Source organism: Amaranthus tricolor, chromosome 2, assembly GCF_026212465.1.
Source record: "Amaranthus tricolor cultivar Red isolate AtriRed21 chromosome 2, ASM2621246v1, whole genome shotgun sequence".
Classification (NCBI taxonomy): domain Eukaryota; kingdom Viridiplantae; phylum Streptophyta; class Magnoliopsida; order Caryophyllales; family Amaranthaceae; genus Amaranthus; species Amaranthus tricolor.
In genome coordinates, this window is record NC_080048.1 from 9,120,107 (window position 1) to 9,143,190 (window position 23,084).

The 23,084-nt window shown below is 31.2% G+C and overlaps 1 protein-coding gene across 1 annotated transcript; it reads right to left on the minus strand.

The window, feature by feature from the left end:
• Positions 1–633: 633 nt before the first annotated feature.
• LOC130805340 (protein SENSITIVE TO PROTON RHIZOTOXICITY 2-like) lies at positions 634–6,725 on the minus strand. The gene is made up of 2 exons (XM_057670097.1): positions 5,448–6,725; positions 634–825 (listed from the first exon to the last, which is right to left on the minus strand). The coding sequence occupies exon 1, from the start codon at positions 6,609–6,611 to the stop codon at positions 5,454–5,456; it is 1,158 nt and encodes a 385-aa protein (XP_057526080.1). The 5' UTR covers positions 6,612–6,725; the 3' UTR covers positions 634–825; positions 5,448–5,453.
• Between the last annotated feature and the right edge of the window lie 16,359 nt (positions 6,726–23,084).

Below are 23,084 nucleotides of genomic sequence, written 5' to 3' on the forward strand. Positions count from 1 at the left end.
CTTATAAAAGTCACTATAGACTATAGTAATAATTACATATATCACTAAAGGCCAAATAAAATGTCACTAAATCACTATATAGTGAAATTTTAAATAAAAAATAATAATTATTATACTAAAAATATAAATCAGTGACATTTTTTAATGTGACTAAAGCCTATGTCGCAAAAAGTTTTTTTTTTGTAATGTCTTTACATAAGGCTATTGTTTAAGAAAACATATGATTTTTAGCTACAAAAGAGTAGGTATTTACTTTATTACTTCATTTATTAAATAGAGCTTTTAGCCCTTTTATTAGATACATTAAATACATAGTATTAGGGATTTTGTAAGAGTATAATTCAGTTGATTTAGGATTCGTAAATAAAATAATATGGATTTTAAAGTAATCATGAGGACTTATGAGTAAAAGCAAAATAAGAAGATCCAAAACGAAGAATTAAGAAAATAAAAAAGAGAACATAAAGGATTTCACTAAAACATAAATATATCTCATAAATCATACCATAAGATATATTTTTTATATTTTAATAGAGATTTAAATTTATGATCTTAGGGTCAAAATAGTATATCATACACCCAAAGGAGTAATGGTCATTTGAATTTTAGTGAGCAGTGCAGGAAAAAGCACGCCAACTTTCTTCTTCCATCAGACTCAATCAAAGTACAGTGAGCGAGGCTTCTAACCAAGTACTCCTTACAACGTGCAGGCGCACCTTCTATTATGCGACTTTGATCATTCCTTGATTTAGTAAAACTTGATCTGAGCTTTCAGATGTTGCCACGTTAGCAATCCTTGCACTGGTTGCACTGATCCCCCTCTACCTGTAAGGTTAAGTTTTTTCTATAAATAAAGCTATTTGCCAAAAATTTTTAAATATCTTAGACTAGGGAATAATTTTGTTTTCAAAGATTCCTTTCTCTACAAAATGTTTAAAGCTGCCAAAATAGATAGATTTCAAAGCTAAATCTCAAAATGAAGAGATTTCTAAGTAAAGTGTCTAAATAAATGGAATAAAAACTCCAACAATAGGGCTTTAATGGTGGTGAAATGAAGATGAGATGAAATGAAGCAATTAGTCACCTAAACAATCATTTACATTGATAGACTATCATAATTACAACTTTAAATTTTAGTAAAAATATCAAGAATATTGAATCTAATGTAAATTTGGCAACAAATAAATTAATGTAAAAAAAAACAGCCAATTGTAATCAGTCTGTATGCAATCAGGCTATCTCAACTATCAATTATAGTGCAATAAAAATCAATCAACTAAAAATATTGTTTGATTTTCGGTAATGCAATTATTCTTTTTAAAAAATAAATCAACACTTTAGTGACATAGATTACAATATAAATAGTCTAAAATTTAATATTTTTATTAGTTTAAAATTTTATTAAAATATTAACGTACTTAAAAATCCTTTATATCTTAGTATGTTTAAATTCACTTAAGATAATGTAAATTTAAATGTGTAAGTTAGCCAATTATAAGTCGCTTTAAGCTAAATATTAAATTAATAGATTTATTATTGTTATATTTTATTGATGTTATATTAAAGTTGTTTTGTAAATCTCATTATTAACACTATGTTTGGATAGAAAAAAATATGGAAAAAAAAAGAGGGGAAACTTAGAAGGATGATGGATCCATTGTTTGGTTAACAAAAAGGGAGGACGGATTTAGCGGAAATCACGGATAAACTTTATTAAGAATACCTCTCCTAAAGTGAAAGATTTGAAAGATTATCCTTCCCTTCTAAACAAACAAGAAATACTCTCCTTTCTTACCCTCCCTTCCCTTTTCTTTCCTTCTTTCCTTCTCTTTCCTTTCCTTATCTTACTTTCCACTTCCTTTTCTCCCTTTTAATTTGCGATCCAAACATAGTGTAAGGAAGAATTACTGAAACAATTTTAAATGACTCAGTAACCTGACAACGAGCATCCATTTGAAGATTAAAGCTATAAATAAAAAGGTATTAGGTCGTGACAATTCGTCACAAACCCACGAGTCATAAGTGTTGACTTGCATACAACACATGATGAGTTTCACTCTTTCCAAAAATCATATGGTATTAGGAGAATTACCTATTAAGTATTATAAACAATTCTACAATCCATTATTTTAGCGAAGTGAAATCTTCCTCATATGTGAAGTATTTCCAACACTCCCCATCATATGTGAGCTACATCATATCTAGGAACCACCATCGACTTTGATACTATATTAGGCCGTGATAATTCGTCATATAATCATCCCATCGGCCTACTCATGTAAACATACCCATAGGGCACCTATGGGCTGGGGCTCACAAACCCATGGGTCATGAGCGTTGACTTGCATACAACACATGATGAGTTTCATTCATTTTCAAAATCATATGGTATTAGTAAGATTACCCATCAAGTATTAAAAAACAAGTCTACAACCCACAATTTCAGCGATGTGGGATCTTCATCACAAGTGAAGTATTTTCAACAACAGCTACGCAACAATAGAAGCACACATCTCTCTCAATCTTCTTGTTTTGAAATTATACTTTGAGAGAAATTACCATCAAGATTTTAGATTTTATATTTCCTTAACACTATGTTTGAAATGCAACTTTGAAGAGAAAAGAAAAAAAGGAAGGAAAAGGGAGGGAAGGGAAGGGAAGAGAAGGGAATGAAAGGGAGAAAAAGTTTTCCATTCAAATCTCTTCAATTTTTGAGAGGTTGAATCTTTAACAAAAAACATCCATCGAATCCCTTCAAATTCTTTCTCTCCCATTTTATTATCTAAAGAAGGGATCCCTCATCCCTCCAAATTCCTCCCTTTCCTTTCCCTCTATTTTCTTCCATCCAAACACACTCTATGTTCTTTTATCAAGTCAATAACTCTTAAGCTTAATTTTCAATTATTTATTTTATGACTTATAAGAGCATCAACATAGTGGGATTATACATCTTGAAATAGGTAACCTAATGAGTATACTCAAGCATTGCGAATACCATATATTTTGGTATACATATACAATGGGTATACTCCCAACCTTTGAAAAGCTGAAATTAATCTAAAAAAATGAAAAAAAAAAAATCATAGTAGCAGCCTAGCAGGAAGACGTTGGGCATGGGATAAGTACATGCCTCTGCCACATGTCAGCATGGCGTAGTTTTGCGTTTGCAATGTGCATTATTGTTAAAATTACTATATTTTTCCAATTTTGATAAAAAAAATAATGTAAATAAAAAAAAATCACCAACGGTAATATTTTTTACACTCTATGAATTGACACCAAATTTGCTATATTTTCATCATACCTAAAAATCTCTAAGTTTAATTCTTTTTAATTTTCTCTAATTTTTGTTTTCTTTTTTCAATCTATGGATAACAATTATTCTTATTATGGAAATAGCCAACAACAACCAAATAACACTAGAAATCCAAATTTTTATCCTAGTCAAAATAACCTACAAAATCCACAGAACCCACAAAGTTCAAACAACCCACAAAATCCTAATAATTTTCAAAATTGTTCAATTACTTACAATTTGATCCAAGATTTTTAAATACGCTTGAATTTCATTACATGACGCATTCATATTTTTCACAAAATTCAATTATCTTAATGATGATGCAACCACCTCAAACTACTTCTAATGTTGGATATCAACAACCAACACAAATTCATTCTCAAAACCTTGACCAATTTCCTGCAACTTCAGAATCACATGGGAATAGCAACAAACAACAAATCGAAGAACTTTATCCTACTCAACAACTCGGTGACTATGACTTCGGTAGTACACAACAAAAAGGAAAAGAAAAGGCAAAAAAGACAAACAAAAATAGATGGTCCTCTGAGGAAGATTTATGTGTTGTTTCAGGTGTTCTTAATTGTGGAGGTGATATATTAATAGGCACTGATCAAAAAAAGGCAAAATTATAAAGGAAGATCTTTGCCATTTATGATGAAGAAACTTAGGATAGACAAGTTCATAATCTGTTGCAAAGAGACTTGGTAGAGCATGTATGAAAAAATTGTCAAGGCTGGTACGACGATGAATAAAAAAATAATACGAAATGGAAGTATTAGTTTTATTATATTTCATCTTATGTACTATTTTCTCTTTGAAGTATGATTATTAATTCTTTAAATGTTAGAATAAGGTATTTTTTTGATTATAATGCTTTTTCTAGAACTTTTTAATCGCTATATAAATTACCTTATTTATTTAATTTAAAAAATAAATTTAATTTAATTGTCACATAAATTTTCTAATTTTTTTAATTATACTCAAAATTTATGTATATCATTAAAACTCAAAGCATAAATAATAAATAAGTGATTATGAGAGTGAAAATAAGGATGGGTCATATTAAATAGTTTTTGGGAAGCATTTGGGTAACCCTCCATTGCACAGAAGTTACTAAAATATTAGAATGTAATTGAAAAAAGTTAGTGGAAAATAATGTGTCAAAAAGATAGAAAGGAGAAATATAGAAAGGCATATTGGTATACCAACCATTGCTCATGTTCTAAGTCATGTCTAGATTAAGAAACTTTATTTTTAAAGTAAGCACAATAAAATCACATCACAATATCGTTTTTTAGTTTTAGCATAGTCATTACTAAGTTTATTATCTCTTTAATTTGTAGTAATTTCTTCTACGTATAATTTTTTCTACTTACTTTTAACAAATAAGTATAGTTGTTTTTACGGTGTAACAGTCTCATGAGTGAAGTGAAATATAGAAGGTAGAAATATATAGTTGTTTTCTCTCATTTTAATTCTGTTATACTCAAGTCTCTAACTATATTAGTATTCAAAATTTAACCAAAAACCGATAAAAGGTGGTATGCTCTATTCAACTCCTTGGGTTACTAATCCCATATATAGATAACATAACAATTCTTCAATTTGTGAAGCCATCAATTTTATAACAAAGTTCATGGGTTGAAAAATTGAACTTAAGTTAAATCGAGCTCATTTAATTTATTCATAATTATATATTTCTTAATATCATTATACTAAGAAGAGTCAATTGAAAATAATTTTTTTTGTTAGTTTTATTATTAATAAGAGTAAGATTGCGTACATACGATCATTTTAAACCCCACCTTAGGTGAAAGTCACTTAATGATATTAAGATGGAATGTTGAAATATACTTCTTAATATCCCAGGAATTTCATTTACAACAATATTAAAAGAAACCTAAAGGCTTGTATACATTGGTCAGAATCAACCAGTATTAGGCAAAATCACTAGCATTAATTAAGCTGAAAAGAAACTAAGCAACAACCAAACCTAAAAATTTATATAATGGCCAGCCAAAAAATACGCAAAAGATTATTTTATATTAAGAATCAATTTCCAAATTACAATGAACTAAAGTAGCATTAGATCTAAGCAAAATGAAAAAAATAAAAAAACATAATAAAAAGATTTCAATTTGGTTACCTGCAGCTAGGAAAACTGAAGGTTGAGGCCTTCAAGCTGGCTAACAACAATCAAAGGTGTATGCCCAACAAACAAACCAACATGATCCATCAATTTATCCTTCTTTGAGAAACTGGACCCACAAGAACAATGCCATTTAACATCCCCACAATGCTTCTCATGTGTCTTCAAATCCGATAACACAGAAAACTGCTTCAAATTACACCTCTTACACATAAACATCTTATGACAATGTGTCCTTTTATAGTGATTCCTAACACACACTATCGATTTCAAAGGCTGAAACTTCGAATGCTTCTTATTCCACCTGCATCCTTCTTGTGGACACGAGTATTTCCTAAGCACCATATTTTTGCTGTTGTTATTTTCTTCATCAATAAGACTCTTGTTTGAAGTATTGTTACTAATCAGACTTGTCTTGTAATGGTCTCCATGAGTGCGCATATGCATCTTAAGATTCGCCTCTCGTTTGAACCCTCGACCACAGACTTGACAGCAGTGTGTGTATCTTGCTAATAGATCTGCTGCTTCCAGTTCCACCACTTCATAATTCTGAGAAGCTTCCATTGTTGTACTTGTTGTTGGGCTTCTAGAAGTTTCTGGAACATTGTTGCTGTTGGTATTATTGTAGAAATTAGTTGGGTTTTGAAGATACCAACTGTACAAGTTATTATCCCCATCATAAAACCCTTGTTCTGTGCCCTTATTTATTACATGCCCATCATTGAATTCCAATAGTCCATTATCATGAACTAAGCTTTGCATGCTACTATGGGGCAGATCAACAGTATGATCATAATTTGATTCAAAGATCATCTGTTGGCAACTGAGTCTCATATCAGAAGCAGTTTCAACAATGTCATTGATAGTGTTAGAAATGGTTGAAAAGGCCATTGATTGATCAACTGAAAGATTATAAGAAGGATGGAAATTGTTATTTTCTTGGGCAAGAAATATGCTCAAAAAGGATTCAATATCATGGACTCTCTCTTTTAAGATGGATAGGTTGCAAAGAAGGGACCTAATCAAGTGACATTCCGATCCTACACCACCACCACCACCACCACCACTACCACCACCGTGTCTGAAGCTAGACTCCAGGATGTCTTGTTGTAAAGCATGGTGATCGATGGTGCTTGTAAATCCGCTGAGAGTTCTATGCATTATGTGTTTTTTTAGCTAGATCTAGTTTGTTGTAAAGAGGTGGTTTTAGGGTTTTTGTGTGTTGTTAAGACTAAAGACTAAAAGAGTCTATTACAAGGGGAAAAAAGAGAGAGAGAGAGGGTATGAAGTCAACTGATTAGTCCATCCCTAAATACTACCTCCCTTGGACGTCTCATAGTATATTACTAGGATTATTTTGATGTTGGATGTATATAGCAACGAGATCGTGTTAGTAAATAATGTTGATTTGTGAAGTTTACAAATTATCTTTATATGGTACGATTTTATATGGTGAGAATTTTGTAATTTTAATTTACGTTTTCGATTTCGTTTATTTTATTATTATTTTCTTTGTCTTTTTATAGTGATTTACAAATCGCGGTTGTTGATTAGAAATTACTGATGTAACAACAATATAATGTTCAATTCTAAATCTTATATTGCTTTGCTTATGTTTATTTGAACTTTTCATTTTATATCTGATGTGTTTTTTTTGTTGTTATCTATTTAAGAATCTTGGGAAATATTATGTGGTGACCATGCGTTCTTCACTTTTTAACGTGGTCGACAAATGTTTTTTATCCGCATAATGAATCTAAACTTTTAACTTCTCAACTTGGTAGATAAAATAAAGTAGAGTTTTTTTTGTTAAATTTACGTTGTTATTATACTAAAGAGTTTTTTCATAAAAACAAACGTCGAGATTACCATTATGAGACACGTTTTTGAAAAATGGTTTTGAAATGAGTACTTAATTTAACAAAAAATTTAACCTTTTGTATATCTCATGGAAAATTTAAAACTCGAGATCACCTTGCAGATTTAGAAAAATATTTGTTACACGTGGAAAAGTAAAAAACTCAAGGTTACCATGTGGAATTTTCAAGAATCTTTGTTATCTTTATCGCATTTATTAGAAAAAATTAACGGTGATTATTCACATTATACCATATTCATAATGCTTATGGTGTTCAAATGTTTTCCACTAATTTTATTTTTTTATTCTTATATTTTCATGTATTTGTTTCACTCACTTTATTTTAGTATTTTTATAAAGATTTTCATCCCCACATTTTCCGTGTTAACTTTACTATTCAATAATTTTCGTGAATAAGAAGATTCTACATTTTTTAATTCATACGAAGAACATGATATAAAAATGAAGTAGAATAAATTAGTGATGGAGTATTAACTTAAATTCATTGATGGTGCATGATCTAATAAATTTTTACATTAATTTGTTCATATTCTTTTTCAGTCTTATTACGCAAAAAATCTTTAATTGTTACATAGGGTCAAATAAAGATTTATTATTAGCTTATATATTATTGGCTTACTCGGTGCAAAGTAGCTACTGTTAGAAGTCTGAGTAGCTGTGCATATTAGTAATTGTCTAAATCGCTGTCAGTAGCGGTCTAAATTGCTACCTAAAGTATTATTGTTCGGCAAAAGTAGCTATTAGAATATAATTTGTTATTTAATTAATTTTTAATACTTAATTTATATTAATTAAGTTTATAATTATATGTTCTAATAATTAATAAAATTTAATTTTCATAATAATATGAAAAAATAAATTGAATATCAGTTAGAAAAAGTTACAAAGAAATGACTATGATTAAATTTTAAATCAAAATATCGTATAAATCGTTGCGAAATAATAAAAAATGAATGCAAAAATCATAACGCGTAGAATTGTTTTTGACAAACCAAGTAAATAAACGAAATGGACTAATTGAATTAAAGGGCAATGCAATGCATAGCAAGGTAAAATGAAACAAATCGACAAACCATGTAAAATGTAATAATAAATCGCTTTTTTCTTGCATAAAATCAAAGAGTCTTAAGTGAAATTTTTTTTTCTTGTTTATTGTTGAGAATTATGAATTTTTTGTATTCTTAATTTTTGAAACTTAGTTATTTATTTTAATAATAAAAGTTACTTTGTTTTTTTATTGTTACTTTAAACATTAAAATTATCAATAAATTGTAAACAAGTGATAAATTGCTAAACAATACTTATTACACTACTAATTGAATAATAATATATTTTTTTTATTAAGTAACATTTTACTAAAAATAAACCGTTAAATGGTACTTAAAACGGTACTTTTTGAACGCACATTCGTATAGAAATATAGTTATTTTTAATTACTCCTTCTGTTTTTTTTAATCTTCCACATTACTATAACGGGTAGTTTTACCACTTTTACCCCTTAAAACCCCCCTTTTCTTTTAATGTACCCCTTTTCTTTTATTTATAATTATTTTCTCTCTCATACTTTCAATACAATCATTACTTCACACTACTATTTAATTAAAATAATATCCACTACAACCTCATACTTCCAATATAATTATTACTTCACACTACTATTTAATTAAAATAATATCTACTACAACTCAAAAATTCTATCTTCTTTAATATATGTAAAAAACCCAAAATGAAAGATAAAAAAGAACGGAGGGAGTAACATCTTTGTCAGTGGCTGTCACAATCCAGGTCATTTGTCTTCTTTGGAGCATTTTTTGTGGTAATCTCTACATAGATTGTTCATTTGGGCGTCATCTCTCACGTGTAAGTTTTGAACATTTCGATCAAGTTCAGCTTGGTGCGCTTTTATGCATGGATTGAAAGGCACTCAAATTTTTCCTAATTAATATTTTTATTTTTTTTTCTTCTTTCTTAAAACAAAATTACTTTCATGGCATACACACTTTTTCTTTCCCCATAAAAATACTACAACAAATACGCAATGTATGATGTCAATTCCGCTTTCAATTAAAATAAATGGTTAGTAAGCCTTTTTATTTAACTTTTAATTTTATTATATATTGGATGTTGTTCCCCAGCCTTTTTATTTATTTAGGTTCAATTTTAGTTTTGTATTTATTTGACATTTAAATAAATGCTTTAATTAAATATATAATATCTTAAAACCAGTTAAAAAGACACTTAAGATTATTTTGTGTCACAATTTCACTCTCGATAAATTCACAATTAATTTTATGTGTGATTTCTTTTGAATAATACCTGATTTATTATTAAAGAATTATACAACATTTACATCAAAGATAAAAATTAGCAAGCATGTAACAATTTTAACCAAATATAATTAAAAGTAAACAAAATAATGATCGTTGTGTATGAGATCTGACAATTCTGAATATTTTCTTTCACATCGCTGTTTGATACAACTTTCTACGAGGGATCTTTCGATCTGTTATAGTCTTGAGATATAATTGGATTTGATGTTGTTGAAGCTAATTGCAATTTTTGTGTTTGCTGAATTATTGCATTAATCTCTACCAATAAATCAACTAGAGACCAAAATTTATAACTACAAACTCTCACGAGGAGAGAGATCAAAAACCAATATATGGATAGAATTAACCTGATAAATGGGTAAAACAACTCTCCTATTGAGAGATGACAAAAATTTATTCTAATCATATTCAAACAATTTAAAACGGAAAAATTAAGGACTTACCATTAACTAAAAGGTTGATAATGACCCCAAAAACTAACTATAGAGATTAAAGATTTTTAGAGAAAAAGAAGAGAGAAAAAGAGTATTTTATCTCTAATTTAAACAAAGAGATATATTTTGTGATCAATCAATAAAAATATAAATTAATGAAATTTCAAAATCTTTTTAAAAACATATCATTTTTGATTATGGAATTTTGCAAGCTTTAACTTTTTTCCACATATATATATAGATAGTATCTTCACTATAATAATATTATAACATGATTCTGTTTTTTGAATTAACCAACTTGATTCAACGTAAGAAAGGATCGGAGTCATTAAAAGCTGTGAAAAAGGGTTGAGGGCTCTAAGTATTTATTTACGTTAAACGTATTCCAAACCTTTGGTATTGTGTGTCATTGCACTTGTCATACTCCAACACAATCCGCACAATAAAAATGAAGTAATTCTTTACATGCACACGGTGGTTATAATAATAATAATAATAATAATAAGGAAAAATTACGTAGAATAATCAAATATATTCGTGATTTTTCTATAATAATTTCACCTATTGATCAACTATGAATAATCTCAACTTTGAAGGGTATTTTCATAAAGTAAACCCGGTGACCGAATGACTTGCTATAACAAGTTTTATTTTTTTATCAAAATTAAATGTTTAAAAAATGTTTAAAAAATGTTCAAAAAAATTTATGATTTTTTTTATTATTTAGAATTTTTTATGTAAATTTTTAAAAATTTTCTCTAATTTAAAAATAATTTTCAGTTTACTTTTTTTGGTGAATTACCTACTATAGCAGGTCATCGGGTTACCCAAGTTTACTTTAGGCAAATACCCCTTAAAGTTGAGATTATTAATGGTTAATAAATAGGTGGGATTATTGTAGGAAAATCATGAAAAGTTTGAATTATTCTAGGTAATTTTTTCTAATAATAATAATAATAATAATAATAATAATAATAATAATAATAATAATAATAATAACAATAATAATAATAATAATAATAATAATAATAATAATAATAATAATAATAATAATAATAATAATAATAAATAGGGGATATATCATGCTATTCATTGCTCAAATAAAATTGGTGTGAAATTCTGTCACAATCTGGTTCGGACATATTTGTGAAAATTTGTTGCAAATCTTGAACTTCGGTCCATAAGGAAGCACCAATGGGGTTTTCTTCGGAGGTGGAGAAAGATCTTAGGTTAGTAGATCTCTAATTGTTCAATTGGCTTCATGGCAAAGATGCTTGTGTGGATGTCACTTGAGGCTTATCCTTTGCTGGCACAACAATCTCCTTATAGACTCCTAGTGCTTTTTTAGCCCTTGCCACAGAGAAAAAGAGGAGGAAATAATCTGCTTTGTGAGGAGAATGGAAACAAATTCATTCTCTTTGGTTTCTCCACTTTTGGAGAGTTAAGCGAAGATGCGCATGACCTATATGTTATCAAGGTTTGCATCGTTTTATTTGAGTAACTCAATTAGCACCAAATCTAGGGCTAACATTTTCACATACTAGTTTTTGTATTCAATAGAAGAAGGGTGCACAACTTGTTTCACGTCTACCTACCAACTTCTTGTAAAGTTTTCTTTTACGAAATGAAATACATTTATAATACAAAAAATAATTATTATAATTGTATGTATCTAGCCCACCACGTCATATGTCACTAAAGAAATAAATAAATATACGGCGATAATTTTTTCCTGTCGCTAAAACTTGCATCGCCATATGCAACATTGTCGCCGAACGTGGTGACAACGACGCTTTGTTGTCGTCATTCACATCTCAGTTAGCTTTTATGATTATTTTATTTTTATTAAACAATTATAATCTAATATTAATAATCATCAAAACAATAACAATTAAAATAAAAAAATATTTATTTTAACACAAATAAAAATATATAAATAATAAAAAATTAACATTAACATGCAAATTAAAAATATATAATACAAAATGTTAAAATTAAAAATTTACATAAAAAATAAAATAATTCCCATAAGAAAATACAACCAACTTCCACCACCAACACTACCACTACTATAACTGTCATAGCCAACCCACCTCATACTACTACCACCTGAGCCCTTAGGAGCACGGGTGTTACGTGAACCACTAGAACCACCCGATTCATTGGACCTTCCACCATGCACACCCGAACCAAATGCACCACCCGTATACGACCAGATTCTCCAACAAACTGAGATTTTAGTCCTCTAATTAGGGCTGAACAGAGTTTGGTCTAAACCGTAAACCAAACCGGACCAAACCGTAATTTAAATATTTGGTCTGGTCTACGGTCTAAATGGTCTGTTCCGATTTTTTTTATTAAAAAAACTGGTTTTCGGTTCGGTCCCGGTTTAAAAATTTTCAGACCAGACCAGAACGGAAAACCGTGATAAATTCCGGTCTGGTGAAAACCGTAAACCGTAGACCGGAACCCGTAATTTCCATTTTATTTAAAATTTTAAATGTTACTATTATAACATTATGATTGGGTTTTTTTAATCTCTGATTCTTCAGCTCTCCCTCGATCCCTTCTCCTTCTCCCTCGATTCCTTCTCCTTCTCCCTCGATTTCTTCCTTCTCCTTCTCCCTCGATTCCTTCCTTCTCCTTCTCCCTCGATTAATCTATGAAGACTCTGATTTCTCCTTCACCGTGCCAGACGACAAATACCACTCTCCAGGTCTACACTTCAATACCAGCTGTGCTGTGCTTCTTCGAGGCTTCGACGCTCCTCCTTCAACACTTCACCACGGAATCAAGTGTAGAATCTCATATGTAAGTATATTGGTTGATTTTTTGATTTTTTAGGGGTTTTTTTATCAATTTTTGTTTAAATTCGAAGATGAATGGATTGCTTCTGGTGGTTATGGACGAATGGATTTATTCTAGTGGTTATGTAAATCTTAAGAAAATGCAAGAAATTGTTAATATGTTGGATCCTAAAAAAACTAAATGTTATGCTATATGTTGCTGCTGTACTTGATCCTAGATATAAATGGAAAACTGTGGAATTTGGGATAAGACAAATGTACACAAAAGATAACGATGCTTCTGTTGTTTGTATGCGGGTAAATAATGCCCTTTATGATTTATATGATGAATACAAAGGCTTTCATTCCACATCCGCAACAACGAACCAAAGTGATGGTGCTTCAAGTTCTAGCAAAGATGTAGAACCTAGTCTTCCAAAAAAAGGACTTATGAGATCTAAGTTTAAAAAACTCAAAGAGTCTCGTGAGGATGGGGAATTGACTAAAATAGAGGTGGACAAGTATTTAGATGAGGTTACAGAAGAAGATGGAGATGGCTTTGATATTTTGACATGGTGGAAAAACAATAGTTCAAGGTTTCCCATTCTTTCTCTTGTAACTCGTGATGTGCTAGCCATTCCTGTATCCACAGTTGCATCAGAAAGTGCCTTTAGCACTGGAGGTCGAGTTCTAGATTCATTTCGAAGTTCATTAAGTCCAAAGATGGCAGAAGCTCTTATTTCTTGTCAAAATTGGTTTCGTGCTTTTTCTCCAAAAGTTGAGGAGTGCTTGGAGGATATAGCACAACTAGAGAACGGTATGTGATCTTTCATATCATGATTAGTATTATGTTTATTTTATTAAATCATATTTTTTGATGTTTGTTTTTATTGTATAGAGTTATCGAAGATCAATTTGGCTCCTTCAGTTATTGACGTTCCTTGATGCAATGATGCTTATTTATGGATGAAGTCGCTATTGCTGAGTGCTGACTAGTGACTACTATGAATTTACTTTATGTTCTATATTATAAAATTAGTGATGTACTTAACTATTGAAAATTTGTAATGTTTCGGATTTGGTGATGTATTTTGTTTACAGATTATCGCTTATCTTAGATTCTCAATTAAAAAATACAAAAAAATAAAAAAAAACGTAGACCAGACCGGACCAGACCGTCTGTTCTGGTCCGGTCTGGTGTCTTGACTGGTTTGGTCTGGTCTGAAAAATTTCCAGACCGGAATTTCTGGTCTGGTCTGATTTTTCTGTCAAACCAGACCTGACCGGACCGTGTGCAGCCCTACCTCTAATGGACTCTTCTATTGAAGACATGCAATCTTGAATTTTCTGAATGCTTACAACACTAGCTTGGTGCTCGGATACTTGAATATTAATGAAGGTTTCAAACTCTCGAGTCAGGATATGAAGCTCATTAAATTCTCTCCTCAGGCCAAACTAAGAAGAGCGGAAGGTGGATAAAAGATTTGAGCGATTGGAGTAAAAAACCTCATCGACGGATCATTAGACATAAACACGGGTCAATATCCTTTTCCTATTGCCAAGCATTTTAATCGCCTAACCCTTTAGGCTAAAAAGGAAGAAGACATTATGAGAATATATTAAGACATTAACCATCATCAATATTCTAGTCGATTTGTTACTTATATCGATTTGTTGGTCCATATCCAAGGTAAGCATACGCTCACCACCTTCCCTTCACACCCCTTAATGCGAACCAACATGCTAAAAGGAGATAGATTCACATTCTCAATCTCCTCAGCCTAACAATCACAAAAAATGTAAAAACAACAAAAGTTACTTATAAAACAATTAATGATGAGTGACTGGGTCGGCCCATTCAGAAAGAACACAAGAAGAAGAAAAAGAAAAAAAAGTCTTTCGCGGATTCTTGCCATCACTGAAAAAGAAATGGAGCTGCAGCGTGTGCTTCATGGCTCTTTACTCTAGAAATTCTCTTACTTTTGGTCATTTTTTTAGGTTGGTGATACTTGGTGGTTTTGGCTAAGAAAGAATAACATCGCCTTCTTTTTAGCACCAAACTGTTCTTGTATGATAACAAACGCAATTATGATTGTTATTGATCGGATTTAAAGGGAATTGGATGTAATGCTAGTGAGAGATTTGTCACTTAATTCTTAGCTCATTTTTCAGAGAATATCACCTGAGATTACGACTACACAAGTAATAAACGTCAGAGGGCCCAAAGGGAGTCTCCGAGAACTGTCTCTGACACCCGAATTAGTATTTATATAAGATAGAGTACCTAGATATCCTATGCAATCTAGCTTTTAGCAAGGAGGATCATACTAGGATTTCTTTGATGTCATGATGACGTAAAAAATGTTCAATGAATTTCAGAACACTTTTATGGAGTTAAATGCTCTAAAAGAAGATGATGAAGTGTCCGTACTCCCTGGTATTGATGAATATGTATGTATTCATAGTAAGAAATTAGTTTAGATGTTAAAGTTACCCATTCCCACGTTTACCGTTGGTGGTTGTTCAATACTGACTTTTTTAAGTTTTTCCACTACTTCCTCATTTGTTTATTAGGTTATTTATCGTCAGCGGGGAAGACTTTTCCGTAACAGTACAAGATAGCTGATGGATTTCATGAGAATATCGCTTACGGTCCAGGCACAAGTCTCCGAATGATCCATATATGACGCACGCCACTAATCCATTTAGGATGGTTTGGGTTTTACGTTTATCGAAAATCACAATCATAACTTGATCCATGACAAATCAGATTGACCTGATTTTTTTGACCCATTTTACCCGTTTGAATTTTTTTGTTTTCATTTTAGGATTTTTATCATTGACTTAATGTCTTTTTTATGGCTTAACTTTAAACTTTTCTTACATTAGTTATTTATTTTGTATAACTATGAAAAATAGCAATATATTAAATGAATTAAATTTATGTTATATTTATTGATTTAAGTTGGAATTAGCTCGTTAATTAAATGAGCTATATATGTTTGTTTCAACTTTTAGATTTTGACCGTAAATAACTCATTTAATAAACATATCAGATCGGATCAATTTATTTAATTAGCTAGGTCAAAAATGTTAATCCAAATCTACTTATGTTGGGTTAGGTTCAGATCGAGTTATAAGACGTGTCAGCTTTTGCCCGTCTAACTAACCGATCTTGAATGCTAGCTAAGTGGATTATGGTTGATTAAACAAATATTGGCAGAAACCTTAAGTTAAAATCATTATTATTTTAATACTACTAAAAAGAAGAAGCTGAATCTGATAGCAAAGCCCATGCCGCTAAAAAGATGCCCATTATGATTAAGTATGATTAGGTTAATAATGGTCCACTTAAGCCGGGTTTGTATAAAATTAGCCGGCAAACCGACAATACAGACGTTGTTTAATGAAATTAATTAATGAAGAGACAAAGACAAAATGTTATTAGTGATTTTGTAATGGGTTGTACGTTAAAAACTTTTTTTTTTTTTTATAATAATAATTGTCGACCATTCCAACATTTACACATCTGATTTGGGAGTATTGCCACCATTGGACATTGTGATAACCTTCACAGGAGGCTAGGGTTACGGTAATGTACGGTGTTCACACAGGAAGATTGTATAAGGTGGTAGCTACTTGTCAATGGTACACACTTAAATAATAGTATACTGATCACAAATATATTGTCTTAGGATGACCTAACTAGGAGGGGAAATTTGGGCTAGAATTTAGGATATTTATTTGATAGCTGTGAGTATGACGGCAAAAAGTGTATTATTATCACATCATAAAAAATAACATGCACGTAAAGGGATATGTATTCAAAAAAATCTTTCTGACACGACACTATGTTAGCACATTTATAGCAAATCGACGAACAAGGCCATAATGTAAGAATACCCATTGAACAACGACGTCCACGTTAGCCTAACAATTCACGAGTATAGTTTGGCCACATGATATCAAATGCTTAGCCTAGACTATAAATATAAATTCTCACAGAACCATTAAGGTACGTCTTCATTAATACTACAAGTATTTACTTTGAGCAAACAATCCTGTACTCTCTATTCCTTCATTGTTTATCCAAAAGAGGACCTCACATTCACAAATAGGTCTTAATCTTTCACATTCTGAGCGAAAGGCCATAGTGCACTCAGCCTGTTGAATTAGGCACCTTTGTGAGTGATCTTACTAACTCAGGCATCGAAAAATGTCCCCTAGATTACCCCAATCGACCTTCATTTGTTTATCTGTGCAGGACAACCGTAAGTAAAGAAGTCTTAGATAGTAACTCAAGAGCCCCAATCAGACAAACCGACACTTTTAACTCCAGTAACCTGTATTTGATTGGTTCAGTCTTTGACATGAACAATTTGGCGCTAGAATGAGAGCCTAGAGTTCTTCCTAGTTGCATTTTTCCATAATTTTGCTCACTTTTCAAACACAAAGCTTCTTTCTCCACCAATTTAATTATATGCGTAACTTGATTATAATTAGTTGTAAACTAATCTAATTACTATTCAGATAAAAGTTGGTTTCTAATAAAATGTTATAATTACTAGGGGTGCACAAGGTTCGGTCTGGTTTGATTTGACACAAGAATCAGAATAAATCATAAATTGAAATAATAAACACCAGCACACCACAGTTATAAAATGAGTTCTAAAAATAAAGAACTACATACAGTAAAAAAAAAAAAGAAAAAAAAAAGAAGAAGAAGATGAAGAAAAAGGTTCATAGGTGGACCTAGCCAATTGCAAGGGGTTGCACACATGCAACCCCATCTTCCCAAAAAAAAGAAACAAATATTAGTAACGTAGGTTTTGATCCAAAACCTCCATGTTCCAACTTCCAAGTACACACATTCCTTACGGTAAAGTTACACCTTAATTGTTTGAAACTAATTCATGTTTATAACATTTAAATTAAATAACATGTTACCATTATCTAATAAAAGAAGTATTAATTTTCCAAAGAAACTCACCTTCTACTTTTCCATTAACATTCAAATAACGCATATAGGTAAGGTATTCAGTGATTTTTTAGTTATTATCTTTTTCTTTTATCTCTATATATTTAAAATTGTTGTAATGTAATGATTTATTTCATAAAAGATTGAATTTCCTAAAATCAAAATTGTTGTGAATTATTCATCATCATCATTATCATACCCAGTGTATCCTGCCCATAGAAAACTATGAGTAGGGTCTAGGGAGGGAAGGAAGGCAGCATCTGATGTAACAACCCGACTTACCGTTGACTGGGTGAACAGGGTCATCACTGGGTTCGCTTTCCAAGAAACTAAAATCACACTTCCAAAACTCAAGCAAAGGGGTCACAAGCTCTTCAACGTGACTAACTCAGCTAAATCCCAAAACCAACTTCTAACTAATACACAAGATAATCATACAATTCTCTACAAGTCCGATATAACCAGCACAGCTAAAACAAATTTACATTTATCCAAAATCCTAATACAAATCTACAAATTCCTACGTGCTCAGCTCAATACACATCCTTGGAACGCTATTCAATCACCGCTAACCCATCGTTCCCGACCGGTTCCGATCTATAAACAAACTAAAAGATGGAAACACAGGGGGTCAGATTAAACTGAATGAGAAGTAACAATCCAAAACAACAAAACACACTAATTCAAATCATAGGTTTAAAAGCAACTTTAGTTTCCTAGATCTATATGCGCACAGGGAGTCTAGTTGAGAGGAACATCCATAGCTCTAAGGCAATGTCACTCTCGGGTGAAGCTAGTCAATATCTCAATGACAATTCGCTTCAAACAGGGAGCAGGGAACAATGTTCCTCAACTCCGTCAATGACCAGCTCGCAAGCTCGAACCATTGACCATATCATAATACCAGCATAAGCATTCACAACAACATTTGTCTCAACAATTTTCAATCTCAAAAGAGCTTTAGTAAAGTTTATTTTAAAGAATGCAGTCTGATCAAACCCTTTAAGGGACTGCTACTACTCACCAAAGACGACGCTTCAAAGAGCCGTGATCGATTCGCAGCTATCAACTAGAAAGGTTCCTCGATGACGTCGCCTCCTGAAGCATAACAAACATAACATCACAACAAAGCGTTTGATACTACAAACTAGGTTCATATAGCTCATTGCATCTCCTCCTAAGACCGTAACTTACTTATGGATTCTTTTCTAGCATATCTAATCTTTAAAGAATTATGCGTGTTCTAACCCAAGCTGTAATATGTCATCAAGATTTATAGACACGATCTAAACTTCTTTAACATTCTTCTCAATATTACTCGCTTTTAGGACTCTCCTTATATTTCAATCAAACACAATTGTGAACATACAAACTCAAAGTCCAAAGGTCCTCAAAAGAATATAATAACCTATTTAAGAACATTAAATCATCCATAACCTTACCATCAACAATCATTTTCCATCAATTTCTTAAATTTGATGTTCACAAATATCATACTAATCCTCAAGATCCATCAATCTTAATCCACATTCCACAGTTTACTACTAATTAATAATTGTCCATTTCTTTTAATTGAGCAACTTATACAATGAATCTCAAATGCTTAATTTGATGAAGTTTTGATTGAAAAGAATAATTTGATAAGAGTATGACAATTGAATATAATCATGGTAATCCAATTGCATATATCCGAAAGATGCGGCTAACAAGATCAAATAACAAAATTAACAAAAGAACCTTGACTACCTTCTTGCCCTGTACTGGGATGTGCCGAAGGAAGAGATAGCAAGAAGGCACGATTCTTCGAAAATGCTCAAGAAGGTAGGGCGACATTCATGGTGCAGCTGTTGGGTTCAAAGAAATCAGATGAATTGAGAGGGAGAGAAGGGTTAGATCGAAATTTCATGATCAGAAATTATAGAATTGAAATTCAGAGAAAGAGGGAATCATACCTATTATTTTGTTCGTTATTTCCGAAAATCGAGGCACCAGATGGAACAAAGATGATTGTTGCTTCGGTTATTGTTGAAATTCTAAGTTAGAACGACCATGAAAAGAGGATTTGTTCATGAATTGAAGGATTTATCAAGAAAAAAAGGAATTTCAACCCTAATTTCAAAGGATGTCGAAACGAGGAGGGAAAGAGCAGTGACAACAACCGCCATTGTTAAGGATCGAAGGACTTTCAGTCCGCCATTGTTGGGTTTTCGAAGGGTTTTCAGTTGCCATTGTTGGTTTTTCGAAGGGAAGCTTCAAAGAATGAGGATTGGGGTTTGGCTGCTGTTTGGGCTTGATGTCGTGAGAGGGAGGGAAAATTTTGGGTATTTTAATCAAAATAAAAGAAAAGAAAAAAGAGGAGAGAAATTAAATTGAGAATGTTTCATGTCATGTGTATTTAAGATCATCCTCGCACTGATAATTCTCTTAAACTTACTCGTCTTAAAATATTAATTTCCCAAATGTTACATCTGATACCCGTAAAGGAGAACGCGGCCAAAGAGTCTCTCAATTCTAGAAAGATCATGAGTAGTTCATGCAACAAAAAAACTGAGTGGGGTTGACGCTAACTCCGAGCCTGTATTTTATCATACAAGCGTGATCCTTAAACATAAAATAAAGATAAATAAAATGTATAAAAAGAAATAAATTAAAAAAATAAAATGAAGTAAAATAAAAATAAAAAAATAAAAAAGCCAGAGAACAAGAGCACTAACAAGTAAGCGAAAGGAGATCAATAGTCTAAAACATGAATAAGACACCTTCATCTACCCCTATCACTTGTCAGGTCCTTGAAGAGGTGTAACTCATGCAATTCAATTTTATTTGATCTTCCCAAGTTCTCCTTGGTCTTCCTTGACTTCTCTTACCCTCTACTATGATGTTTTCTATTCTCCTCACATGCACGTCAAAAGTCTTTCTCAGCAGATTTCGAAATTAAATTGATGGAAATAATTAAGGGATTTTGGAAAAATTAAATTAGACTTCATACTATAGTTTTAGAGGTTTTAATTTTTCTTGTGAAGGATAATTAGTTTGTATTCTTAATAGTTATTTCAGATTATATAGGTCTATAGTAAAATGGCTCATTATTTCATGCTCAATTCTTATTTGTGTAAAGTTGCATATGTTGTTTGCTACCAGCGTCAATCAGAAACAATCTCTTTATAAGTTTTATCACTATTAAGGGTAAGATTACGTAAATTTGGCACTCCAAACACCACCTAGGTGAGAGCAACTTAATGACATTGGAGTAATGAAATGTTGTACTCTTATACCAATTTATAAACCAAAGAGTAATTAAAATTCTCATTTCATGTGAAAATGATATTCATTCTCTTGAATATAATCCAGGAATAATAATTTCACTCTAAGTCCTATAACGTTTTATCTTAAGCTATCTAATGAGTATTTAGAATTTAGTTTAAACATGCTAAAAAATATATTTAATTAAGTTGTGCAACCCCATCCCTCAAATCCTAGGTCTACCACTTTATGAATAGTAAACCCTAACTGAACTACACTACTACAGACTAAAAAATCAAAAATATCAACAAAAGATTATTGATGAAAAATTAAAAAAATCAAAAATAATACAAAAAAATTATAGAATGAAAATCAACAAAAAAATTGAAAAACACAAACAAATCAATTTTAAAAAAATCAAAAATTATTCGGAAAAACAACAAATATAAACTAAAAAAATCCTTAAACAGAGATCAGCATACTTATATTACAAGATTCTTACACTTGATTTGTTTAGAAAATTAAGAGTTGATGAAAGAAAATTGAGAAGAGTAGAAGAAAATAGAGAGGAGGGCACCGCACGCAAGTTCACTAACTTGATTCTAGTGATATTATGGAATTCTAACTTAAAGGTTTACAACTTAGAAAATTTGAAATTAATAAGTGAAAAATTAAGAAAAAATGAATCAAATAATCTAAGTTTCAAATTATTCTAAAAGTAAGCGTAAAAATCCCAAACATTAGGTTTGGAGCTGTTCGCAGTCAATAACTGCGAACAGCCAAATAGGACAAAATAGCTGACTGCGAACAGATCTGCTGCAAAAAAACACGCATCCGTTTCTTTTTTTTCCATTTTTTCCCATTTATCAAAACCCCACCTTCACACTCAACATTCTCCCACTAAAACCATTGATTCAATCCATCAATTCTTGCATTCCTCTTTCAATTTGGCACTTCAAAATTAGTGTGGGATACTCTAGCTTGCTCAAAGGTAAACTTGTTTGTATTTTTTTGGTGTATATGTAGTTTTTTAGGGTTGTAATCAAATTTGCTTATTTTTTCAAATGTAGGTTACTAGTTGTTAAATCAAGACTCTTCTTAATTATCCATAAGTATTGAAGGTAATTTTTAATTCTTTTTATAGCTTTATGTTGTTTTTTGAAGTAATGTTGTTGAATTAGTTGAATTTAATGTTGATAATATTATTAGAAATGTTGATGTTGATGTTGGTATTAGAAATATTATTTATGAACTTATGAATTGATTTATTATTTAGATTTTATGTGTATTATATATGTATGAACTTAGTTACATTATGGATTTTAATAATTTTTAGACCAAAAAAATTATAATCAAATGAATATAATGTACTTGTATGTGCAAGAAGTTGATGATGATGTTGATTTCTTTGTATTAATGTAGAAACTGGCATCATTTCGCGTGACTATAGTATATTTTTGGAATGGTTGTATTTGAAAAAGTAGTGGAAAAGTTCATTATGTTGGGGGAACGTAAGTTGTTTGCTTGCAATTCGAACATGGATTTGAACCACCTTAAACATTTTATATGTTCTAACATTGGATTGGACCCTATTAGAAGTACCATAAATATAAGTTTTAAATATGACATGAGTGGAGAATTACTTGCCTTTCCTGTTGAGGATGATGAGGCTATAGATACTATGTGGGAGCATTCAAAGTCCACCCAAATTCCCTCTTTGGAGTTATACGTAGAAGAAGTATCATTAGGGAATGTAGTTGCATCTAATCCTACTCCTACCCCTATGTCTATTTTAACTCAAGAAACTGTAAATCCCGTCGTTTCTTCCGCATCTTGTACTTTTTCTGAACCCCTTACGAATCAAGTTCCAATTGATTCAATGGTTAACTTAGGAGAAACTGCTGAGATGGGACCTTGGGGTGATGAAAATGAAAGTAATGAGCTCATTGACGATCCTTCTAAGGACGATGTGGATGTCGATGAG

Coding starts and splice junctions, on each gene's coding strand:
- LOC130805340 (XM_057670097.1), bottom strand. CDS start 6,611: ATGCATAGAACTCTCAGCGGATTTACAAGCACCATCGATCACCATGCT.